This window comes from Gasterosteus aculeatus, chromosome 4 (genome assembly GCF_964276395.1).
Source record: "Gasterosteus aculeatus chromosome 4, fGasAcu3.hap1.1, whole genome shotgun sequence".
NCBI classification, from domain to species: domain Eukaryota; kingdom Metazoa; phylum Chordata; class Actinopteri; order Perciformes; family Gasterosteidae; genus Gasterosteus; species Gasterosteus aculeatus.
Window position 1 is genome coordinate 20,409,196 of NC_135691.1, and position 11,800 is coordinate 20,420,995.

Below are 11,800 nucleotides of genomic sequence, written 5' to 3' on the forward strand. Positions count from 1 at the left end.
CTTAGTCTGGCCCCTCGCCTGAGACCACTTTGCCAAGGGTAACCCTACCAGGAACACAAGGCTCCCCGACAACACAGCCCTCAGGGTCATAGGGACACACAAACCCTCCACTACGATAAGGTGATGGTTCCCCAGAGATGTTTGGTGATAAATGAACCACAACATTAGCTCCACTGAAAACATTACTTTGCTAGTCTGATGTTTCCTAAAAAATATACAATCAAAAAACACACGAAATCCGTGACTTCAAAGCCTTGTCTAGCTGTTTACTGACGTTTGTCATGTTTAATGAAGAGAGAGAAAGAGAGAGCTACAGACAGACAGAGAATTTTAGAACAAATTAGACAAGTTCACTAGTTTTTGTTTTGAAATGTAGGTCTTAGGTTGTGGTATATTATTAGTGTAATGCTGCTTATGCTTCAACTCTGTCAGAAAACGGTACAATAAAGTTTGTGTTTTGTCAGCTTTTGATTATTATGCACAACATTGATTTATCTCATTTAAATGTGCAGCCAACTTGTTGGCTGGGATGGACTCCAGCCCCCCTGCGACCCTGTGTGCAGGATAAGTGGTTTGACAATGGATGGATGGATGGATGGATGGATGGACAAAAAAGAAAAGAGAGACTCCAAAGGCAGAAGGACTGGGAAAATATCCTACTGTGTTTTTTATTTATTTTTTTGTTTATTTTATTTTATTATTAATTTCATGAATAGTTTTGGTGATAGGTGCCCTTTTGTTTTGGTTTGAGCACCTGCCCTGCAAAATGTCTGTGCATGTGCCTTACTGTATTCGTTATATGTAAAATTAGAATGGTGCTCAAACTACCAATGCCATAGGTTTACATGATATGATACATATTTTGGATTTTATTTTACTGGGAATTAGTTGATGTAATCAGTGACCTGAAAATCTCAAAGTGGCAGTTTCCTTTTCGTTTGTTTTTTGTTCCTGAAGAAACCAAAGACCTCCGGCAGTGTCTTAGAGCACTGGTTTGAATTCCTTGTGTATTATACCTATTTTTGGAAACATTTGTGACCCCATAGCACAGGTTGTCCTTTAGCCCTTGTTGGGTCAGAGTTTGTGAGCAGCGATTCCAATTACATGGATTTTGTGAACTTTCATTTGTTATAGAGGACTGGAGAGGTGAGAGCTCCGCTGACTTTAAAAAAAAATCTTTTTAAATGTTCTTGTAGCCTTAAGTTGGAAACAACTTAGGATGTTCTAACACAAATATAAAAATGTGCTACAGTTGATTTAAGGTAATCAACCCATGAAGTCAAGAATAAACATGGTAAATAAGGATAAAATGCTAAGTGGACAATGCAAATTTTGGGGGGTGGCTGCTTTCCAACGTTCCAGCAGAGTGTATTCTTTAATAAAAATCCCTCTGAGGTAAACTTTTGATACATCAGAGACGTATATGGCATAAAGTGACTGAGGGGGAGGATGCTATCATACACTTTTACATAGTTGCTGCTCACTCTCACCAGGAAGTATTTACTCAAAAGCATATGAATCGCAGGTCTTACGTATTTCCGTTTCCGCCCCCACCGTCCTCTTGACACATTAAGTGAGTAGCGGGTCTGACACATTAATGAAAAGCCATGGACAACAAGGCAGAGATGCAAGAAGCGATTAAAATCCAAGGGGAAGTCGTTCGGAAGTTAAAGTCCGAGAAGGCGAGCAAAGACCAGGTGCGTACTCCTCTGTGATGGTGCTGACATGCGGTACCCAGCACGTCCTGTTGCCTCCAACCATCGCTTGACCATCACCAGGATTAACAGAGAATAACGTAAAACTGACAGTAAATCCTAAAATCGACCTGTTCGTTCTGTTATGCAGCCTTTATTATGCCTAATTACAGGACGTTGTCCACATGTGATTTAACGTTAACGTTATAACCGGTTCCTTCAACCTTTAACGTGTACTTGGATCCTCCTTATAGCCCAAAGACATTTGGTCTGCTGTAACATCAGCGGCTTTAAACATGTGCATTTCTGCCGAACTGGGTCTCCTCGTCACTGTCCTCCTCGCGGCCATTCACTCAGCAGCTAGCTGCTAGCACGGCTAGCCCTGCTAGAGCTGCTAGCACGGCTAGTCCTGCTAGAGCTGCTAGCACGGCTAGTCCTGCTAGTGGCCTCAAATGGAAGGGCTACACTTGGCTAACTAGCCCCGTCCGCTAACCGCCTTCTTAGCTGTGTCTATTAAAGGTTAGTAGCTCGTGTTAAAACCGACTCCCAAACCAAACGAGTCTGACACTTTAAGAGAACCGTGTCCCGATGCGTTCAGAGATGATCTTTAATAGCGTGTGAATGAAAAAAGTCCGAGGATAGTATATCTGATGCAATAACCAGCCTTATTAGCATAGGCAGGGAGTATCTGTCCTTGGTATCAGGCAGCACACCGGTTATCGCTGAAGACCACCTCCACGTGCCCCCTTTAGTCTCAGCCCGTGGGAACCAGTGGTTCATCCGATATTTGAGATCTTCCTCTGCTAACGTGCAACCATAGAGGAAGATGCAGCAGGTGGAGGAATGTTGAGGTATTCGGTGAGATGAATGCTCCATAATGAAAGTTTCAAACCTTAGAGTGGGAGTCCTCTGGTTTGGTCTGAGTTCTCTGCTGTTAAGTCAGTGACTGACTTTTACTAACCGCACATGATCGGTATGCACACGCACTTAAACTCCGGACACAATAAAGGGAAAAGTGGCAGTGGGCGGTGCAAAAAGTCTTCTTCATAGTACATTTTGATGAGATGATGAGACATAACCAGGGGCCCTGTTCTGGTCAAGTGTCCCAGCAAGCACTTATTCCCTGATGCTCTTGTTTACCCACCAATAAGAGACACTTTAGAAGCCTTTGTTTGTTCTTTTCAACAAATGACGGATACAAAACAGTTCAAAACTCACTCGCACAATTCAGTAAATGGGTCAATCATGTGGCCAATCAGGCATTAAATGGCAACTTTACCAAAAGCCTTCACTGAACCAGGGTTTAAATGTGAGGAGTTCTACCAGGAGCCTGTCTGTGCGTGTGTGTTTGTGACTGCGTTGCTCTGCCTTCCCTCATTGACTTGGTCTCATGTGATCTCATGTTCTATCCTCCACGCTGTGATGATGCTGATGATCGGTCATGCACTGCCCTTCCATAGTGCTAGGGTTGCTTACTCCTTTTCTCCTGTTCTTCCTGCTGACCATCGATGACCTCGACCTGCCTCACCCGTCATCATCTACCTCGCTCTCTGGCGAATCCAACCCTGCTGGACATCATTGCTCAACTCACTTCCTGGTTCTACATCTGCTGACACTTTTGATTGGCTGCTGTGGCTGGCCATTTACATTACTACTGGACATGGTTGTACCCATGATGCACGTGTGAATTTTTGCCTGTCCAAATCCTGGATTTTATTTTTATTTTGTTTGTCTGCTGAACATGCTGGGCATGTTTTGTGTTCGTACTTGTTCTGGTCTGATGGGCCTTCGGGCTGCACCGCGTGTCCGATCACTGCATTCTTTCCCTGGGATCACTGTGGCTCAGGTAGGCCTTTGGTGATGTGTGTGTGTCTGTCCTGTAATATTATGTAGCCCGTAGGTTAGCATGTTTCTTAGCGATGTTGTCCAATGCAGTATGTCTTTTTTTTATGTTGTATGTAAAGATGTAATGTAAAGTTCTTCTTCTGGTGTGTGTGCATGTTGCTATACACCAATCGCCATGTCAAATTCCCTGTATGTCTGGCATATGTTGGTAACAAATGTTTCCTGATCCTGATGTGTGTACTGCAGATCGATGAAGAGGTAGCCAAACTGCTGGCGCTGAAGGCCCAGATAGGAGGAGACAATGTCAAACATCAGTTTGTCCTCAAGACGGCAAAGGTAAGACCACAGTTGAGATGGTGTCCCCAAGTCACAGAGCACTGCTGGGAAAGAAGTCCGAAAGGCTTCAGTTCTCCGTCTCAAAGGGCGGTCACACGGCAACATATTCAAAGTGAAGTGCATGCTGAAACCGATTTTATTTTTTGGACCATGCATAAGTCCTTTATATACCAGCACATCCAAACCATAATACCAAGTGAAAAAGTTCTAGTTCACGCTGAAGGGATGAGTTGTTTACTATTTCTGTGTCACTGTTGATCTTCTATGACTAACTTGGTACACCGGGATATTTTTAAACACAGCTCTTCATTTGAATCTTCATAATAATCTTGGCCTTTTTATGACTATAAAACCGGCCCTTAAGTGGAGCTAAATGAGCCCCACGTGACCACATTGCAGCTGCTTCTTGCAGCGCTCTGCTTCAGTACTCAAAGCATTTAGTCCCCTAGACACAAAAACGGAGTAAACTAGGATCCTTTTGAAAGGTATTGAGTTATTCTTTTAACATGAGAAAAACAGGAACACATTATTATAATCTTTTTCAGAACAAACCATTCTTAAAAGTTGATTTGAACTTCTTATACACGTTCCTTTTTGAAGCATTTTACACCTCTCTGGACTGTCAGATTAACACCCAGCACATGTCCGCCTCTGTCAGGGAACCAGGGACTACAACCCCAAGCAGATGGCCATCAGAGAGCGAGTCTTCAGCACTATCATCGGCTGCTTCAAACGCCACGGAGCAGAAACCATCGACACACCTGTTTTTGAGCTGAAGGTAGATCATCAAAACCCAATCGAACACGTTTGCGGCTTCGCGCATGTGAACATCTCTCGCTCAAACCTGGTGTCTTGTGATCTCTCTGTGGGGGCCAGGAAACGTTGACGGGAAAATATGGAGAAGATTCCAAGCTCATCTATGACCTGAAAGACCAAGGAGGAGAGTTGCTGTCGCTCCGATATGACCTGACCGTATCCTTCAAAGACACACGCCAGGAGCATCAGCTGGCTAACTGCTTGGTTAAGGGGGCCTCTGACTGGACACAAACGGAGATGACATTCTCATTACACTAGATTACCCTGCAAAATAACTTCTTCACATCTGCTCACGTTCTACAGCAGTGGTCCTGAACCTTTTTACCTCACGGAGCGTTTTCATGTCAGACAATATTTCGCGAACCGGTCAAGAAGGTCTGGGAGAATAACTGGGTGGTAGTAGTCGTTGCGGGCGGACCGACCGACGGGGGGTAGTAGTCTCGTGCTCTCTGTTCGCTGGTGGGCGAAACTGCCGTGCACGGTAAGAGGACAATTGTAAACGTGAAGGAAAAACACTTTGTGACGCTTGTAAAATATGTCAAGAGGGACGAGCGCACATAATTAGGAAAGAATCTGGTAAATTTTCAAAATAAAACACTTTTCAGAAAGAAAAACAAAAGAAGAAAAAATTTCCGCGGTACCAAATGGCCACTGTTGGAACCACTGTTCTACAGTACAGACCGCTTACCTGCATTCAGCTGCCTCAAAGTGATTAGTTACCAGAACTGATTGTTGCCTCAGATTGTACAATAGATTACTCTGCTCAGGGTTTGACATGCTGAAAGAAGAACATGTTGAGTCCCCGTCTTCCTCCCCTTCAAAGCAAGCAGCGGCGTGTTGTCCTTGACCCGTCCTTCTTAGGTGCCTTTTGCCCGCTACCTGGCAATGAACAAGATAACCAACATCAAGCGGTACCACATCGCTAAGGTCTACCGCCGCGACAACCCGGCCATGACCCGCGGCCGCTACCGGGAGTTCTACCAGTGTGTGAGTCCTCGTGAGATGCGCGTTTCACTCCCCACGGGGCCAGTGTCCATTCTGAACCTGAGATCCGCCATCTCCAAACCCCATCTGCACTGCTCTAACTAGTGAATGTGTGTGTTCCAGGACTTTGACATAGCAGGGCAGTATGACGCCATGATTCCTGATGCAGAGTGTCTGAAGATTGTCCATGACATCCTTAGTGAGCTGGACCTGGGAGACTTCCGGATCAAGGTTTGTCTCGTCCATTCGCTGAAACCGATGAGACCGGTCGACTGATCACACTTTCCTTAGTTTAGCTGTTGCCTGATCTGGGCTGTGGGGTTCTTACTGATGATCACGTCCTCCGTGTCCAGGTCAACGACAGACGCATTCTTGATGGAATGTTTGCTGTGTGTGGTGTGCCAGATGACAAGTTCCGCACCATCTGTTCGACCGTGGATAAACTGGACAAGGTATGTGACCAGGCTGAGCTTCTACCCTCATGAACCCGATCATCTGTGGTTCTCCTCATGCCACTTCCCCTTGTCCAAAATCAGATGCCCTGGGAGGACGTGAGAAAGGAGATGGTGACTGAGAAGGGCCTGTCAGAGGAGGCAGCCGATCAGATTGGGGAGTACGTCAGTTTACAAGGTGAGACTTTCCCCGAGGTAACTCAAGATGGGGAGGTCAGGGGCATGTTGGTCACCGGAGAGGCTTTCCTCTCCTTCTATTTATACCTCTTTAGTCTTTGATTTTACAGGTAGTATAAAGAGCTATGGGGGGCCGGGCTGGATTGAACCCAGGATGGTGTATATGTCAAGCACTGTACCTCTGGCATACACACCAAATGTGATGACTTAGATTGGCGTGAAGATCACAACCTTCTGGGCCGCGTTCCTCGTACGTGACTGAGTTAGCCGGATACATTTCAGGATAAGATGACAAGTTTTGCAATATCACCATAGCAACACATACAAAAACTTTGGCTAAGCTCGCCCTTCCTCCGTAAAAAAGGGCAACTCTCTTCCTCATTGATAAAGGAGCGATATCGGACAGATTAGCGTTTTACAGGGAGAGTTCTTCCGTTATCACAATGACTTCCTGTATGAGCCCTATCGATGCTGCCGACAAGGAGTAATTACAAAAACAAACGATGATTTACTTGAGCAGTACATGGTGAAAACCATAGCATTTACTGTCCCACAGACTCTCACACACACTCATGCTGTCCGTTTTTGTACAGTGTTGCGATCCGGAGAACATCTGGAAAGCTGCTGCATTTTGTATATGCTCTTTGTATTATTTTGCGCTTAAGAAACTTAAACTGGATGTTCCATGTTTCTCTGCTTCAATTGATCAAATTTCTGATTATGAGTATACATACGTCCTGCTCCGCCCACACACGTGGCACTTAAAAATTAGCCTTTACATTTTAACACTTACGCATTTATTTAATTTGCGATACAGGCTTGTAACCTCTCAGCGGTGACTGCATTATATTTTGCCATGATTATTTAAGTTTTTTTTTTTTTAAATTTTTTGAATAGCCCAAAAATCACAAATCTGCCTCTGAGGGCTTGGGTACAGTCCCGTACATATGCAACATCCTCTGTCCCGAAACCCTCACGTCGGCACAGGAAAACCCTCCCATGGGGAGAAAAAAGGGAAGAAACCTCAGGGAGAACGACGGAGGAGGATCCCTCCCCCGGGACGGAGACTGCGATGGACGTCATGTGTACAGAATGAACAACGTAAAAGATGTACAGTACGTTCAATTCATTGGACAGAAATAATTCAAATATACAGATTATGGTCTCCTCATGCGTTCATCATCTCCTGCTTGTCAGCGGAGGAAAAAAAGCGTCTCTTCCTTTGAGTTTATTTCCCGGTTAACTGTGGTAATCAAGTCTTGAAGTAGGATGCACACGCGCAATTATCCCGATGACTAATAACTGGTTCAGATTAATGACATTGTTTGAGAGCGGATCAGCCTTTGAGGAACCAAAATAGCCTGACATCAATCATTGGGTTGATTTGAGCCGGCAAATGGGACACTTGATCAACTTTGTTGAACCACGTATGAGGAACGTGGCCCTGAAACCCAGCAGGAAGATGATCTCGTGATGAACCCTCTGCTGCCTGGCTGAGAAGAACCAAAAGGGAGCTGAATGAACATTGAATATTTGACCTCCGTTCACCAGGAGGACACAAATGAAACTCCGGCAGACTTGTAAACAGGCAACTGTTTCTATTGCAGGTGGAATGGAGTTAGCAGAGCGCCTCCTCCAGGACCAGAAGATGTGCCGGAGCAAGCAGGCCTGTGCCGGCCTGTCCGACATCAAGCTGCTCTTCAGCTACTTGCAGCTCTTCCAGGTCACAGACAAGGTGAGAGAGGCTGTTAGTCGACAGACTTGCTAGTCAAATGACCTGCAAACTTGTCGCTTTTCGGCAAATTTAGTTGTGTTTATTTGGGGGGGTGGGGGGGAGGTGTTGGGGGTTAACCAGCCTGCCAGCGTTTCTGGGATTGGAGTGAGACAAGGAGAATAGGTGATTTGATTAACTTTGCAGTAAAACATCTTTTGAGTCTCAGACAATTAGCATTGAGACCTCTACAGCGTCTTCATTTCCCCTCCAGCTTTCCATCCTTTCACTCCAAATCAGTGCTGCCTACCGTGGAAACTTTCCAAACCCTCTTGGCCACTTTTTTTGAGGCTCAAAATTGACCAGCGACAAATTTAGCAAAATGTCCTTTTTCTCCAGGTGGTGTTTGACCTCAGTCTGGCTCGGGGTCTGGACTACTACACAGGGATCATTTATGAGGGTGTGCTGACTCAGGCGGGTGTGGCCCCCGGGTCCACTGAAGCCCAAAATGGGACGCCCGCAGAGGAGAGTGTGAGCGTGGGCAGCGTGGCCGGCGGCGGTCGATACGACGGCCTGGTGGGCATGTTTGACCCCAAGGGTAGGAAGGTGCCGTGTGTGGGCATCAGCATCGGCATCGAGAGGATCTTCTCCATCTTGGAGCAGAAGGCGGAGGTAAATGTTCTGTGTAAACATCTTCATCTTCTACAGTACCAGTCTAAAATAAGTTTCTCCCAAAAAGTACTTCCTTGATGTACAAAAATGGGCTCAAGGAAACCTAGTTAATCAGAAACTATGACCTGTTTGAATTATGTTGGTCAGTCAAGTGTTTGCTTGTTAAGTGTGTAGATGTCCAGACTGTAATGATGTTGTGATGTTCAGGCCTCAGCAGAGAAGGTCCGTACCACGGAGGTTCAGGTCATGGTGGCGTCTGCTCAGAAGAACCTGTTGGAGGAAAGACTCCGACTTCTCACCGAGCTCTGGAATGCTGGCATCAAGGTGTGTGTGTGTGTGTGTGTGTGTGTGTGTGTGTGTGTGTGTGTGTGTGTGTGTGTGTGTGTGTGTGTGTTCTCGTGTTCTCAGAGATCTGATCCGGTGTCACAGCCAACTTTAAAATTGTTGTGTCTTGCCGAACAGTTGTGTTCTTTTCTAACATGATGCTAACTTTTAGGTCAGTCCCAATGACAATCCTATTTATTATCAGTAGTTTCCTCTTGACTGAGGTTTTTTACTGATGGATTATAAACTAAAGCAGATTGAAGCTTTAATTATTCAATTTAGCAGAAAACAGTTCAGCTCCAGTTAACAAGACGGGAGAACCTGTGCACAGAAAGGCTGTGCTGTGGGTCATGTCTTGTTAGATGAGCAGCGTTGGTTCGGGTTCAGGCAGTACTGGTAAACCTGAACATTTCTGCCCCGGTTTGGATTTGTTGCGGTGGGCGGCCTAGAGGAGGTATGTGGGGGGGAGGACCCCCCCCCCCCCCCCCCCAACCACAGTGTTCTACGATACCATGCTGTCATGTAGACCGGACTATTGTGACCAAGTGGATGTTGTGTCTGAATGCATCCAGGCTGAGGTGATGTACAAGAAAAACCCCAAACTGCTGAGTCAGCTGCAGCACTGCGAGGAGTCCGGGATCCCCTTGGTAGCCATCCTGGGAGAACAGGAGCTCAAGGATGGAGTGGTGAAGCTCCGCGTCGTGGCATCCAGAGAGGAGGTACGAGTCCAAAGAACAGATGATTTGTTTGATCATTGGATGGGCGATAAATCTAAAGATTAAAGCGGTACAGTACATTTTTAACGCAGTTAGCGCAACTATGGTTTGCCGGAAGTTTCCATGAAACCACCTGTTGCAGTCAGTCAGCTCCGAGAGACCGAGACGGTAGTTGAAAATGGAGAGCTCTTTTTGCATTGGAAGTAAAATAAAACAGGCGCGACATACAGCGAAGAAAAATGCAGAGCTATTCCTCCACGTGTCAAACAGAAGGGGGACGAGTGGCAAACGGACCACTTAAAACACCGCTCTGTTAAGCTTGCTGCTCAACATCTATCTTGTGCTGCACAGTCTGCAGAGGACCAGCACTGTGCTTGGGTAACGTCCCGGCTAAATGTCGGGAGATTTTGGAGAGTTGAGAGCAAGAGTCGCTAGTCAAACCCGTTGGAATTCTGCTTTAGAGATGATCAAACGCCCGCGTGTAGTGTAGTTTAGAAAGTGTGTATTGTTTAATTGTTGTTGTTTTTTAAAGTTATTACTCCCTACTTGTCATATTCAGTCTTTAGAAGAAAAACAAACTTTTACTTGATTAATTGGTTAATTTTTTTAAATCTATGGCCTTAGTATTTATCGATTTGGTTGCTCTCCGTGGTGCTGACCTTGGATAACTACTACTCTGATGCTAGCCAGCTATGTTAGAACACACCCTCGATGCTTAGGCTCTTCCCCCTGATCACCACAGACTCTTGACTCCAAATGACGTGCACATGAGGGCAGTGTATCAGAGATAATTTGGTTTCATTTTCGAATTCTTGGGAGAGGTTTATGACATAAATATGTAATGTAGCTTTATAGAGGATCTGAAAATCCCCCAGCCGACCAGCCTTGATACAGATCTCCATGGGGGACACGTTGCTCACACCCTTTGAGCCTTAATACAGGGACAATAGTGAGAGCTTTGTTGGCGGACTAAGCTGTGCTTGTCTTCTCTCCACAGGTGGACGTCTCTAGAGCAGCTCTTGTCGATGAGATCCGGAGGAGGACCTCTCTGGCCTAGTCGTGTTCAGCTTCAGATACTCTCTCTGCAGAGCCCCACAAAAGAGCCCGTTGCCACAAGCAGTGAGCATGACAAGCTTTGTGTCAGCAAAAACCCATCGAGAATGATTTGTTACAGTTGACATGAAATGAGTTCTGGATTAATGCTCAAAGAGACATTCTTGCTTTTAGTGTCAACTTTGTTTAATAGAGAGGAAGAAAGCATTGATAAACTATTCATCACCAACAAGTCCCAGTCTCTAATTATCCATAAAGCTGCTGTTAGTCAGACACACCTTTCATCTGATAATCGTTCTGCCCCCGATGTCACACATTTAACTGATATATCACATGTTTTGCTGCAACGTGGGAACTTGAGCTGTACTTGTATCAAAGTTGACTGCCCCGTGTGTGAAATAAACCCATCCTTCTGCTCAATCCAAGGCCCTTTCTCAACGTGCGTTCTTGTGAGAAACTAATATCCCAGAATGCATTTCATCTGAGCAACAATGGCAGAGGAAAATAATCACAACAAAGTTGAATATTATAAATACTCCTATATTAAAGTCACAGGAGGTCATTTTAGGACTTTTTCAGGCGATAAGTTTGTTGTTTTATTTCTGTAGTATGTTTAACGTTGAGCCTTCTAAACTATTAGCTCCAAGATGCGGGAGATGTGAGGTGTAGTTAACGGGACCGTCAGACAGCCTCATCTCAGCCCGCAGAGAGCAGCCTGTTCTCGGCAAGTCTTGAAAAGTGTGAAATGATCCACTGGTGTTCACGTCTCCCAAGCGGTTATACATGAGATATAACTATAAATGGCCGTTCTCCTGCAGCCTCTGCTTGGTGACTCTGGAATTCTGAGTCTGTTCTCCCGAGAACGCAAGTCCATTCTCAGCGTTCTCGGTATTGAGAAGCGGCTCAAGAAACCAGCTGCTGTGTTCTCAAATGACACACTAGTCGTTATTTTCATCAAACACCTCCCAAAATACTGTGGTATAGATATTAGGTTCTATCATCTATCTCTGCCCAAACTAC

The 11,800-nt window shown here is 45.4% G+C and overlaps 1 protein-coding gene across 2 annotated transcripts; it reads left to right on the forward strand.

Annotated features, from left to right (window-relative positions):
* Positions 1-1,405: 1,405 nt before the first annotated feature.
* On the forward strand, positions 1,406-11,205 carry hars (histidyl-tRNA synthetase). Of its 2 annotated transcripts, XM_040174910.2 has the most exons (14): positions 1,406-1,697; positions 3,155-3,540; positions 3,786-3,875; positions 4,534-4,653; positions 4,752-4,847; positions 5,553-5,678; positions 5,799-5,906; positions 6,029-6,127; positions 6,212-6,305; positions 7,912-8,039; positions 8,415-8,687; positions 8,895-9,011; positions 9,584-9,730; positions 10,725-11,205. In XM_040174910.2, exons 2-14 carry the CDS (start codon positions 3,436-3,438, stop codon positions 10,782-10,784), a joined length of 1,563 nt encoding a protein of 520 aa, XP_040030844.2. In that variant the 5' UTR covers positions 1,406-1,697; positions 3,155-3,435; the 3' UTR covers positions 10,785-11,205. The 2 variants fall into 2 exon arrangements, with proteins under 2 accessions (XP_040030844.2, XP_040030845.2); XM_040174911.2 differs by lacking the exon at positions 3,155-3,540 and having other exon boundaries at positions 1,508-1,697.
* Positions 11,206-11,800: the final 595 nt, after the last annotated feature.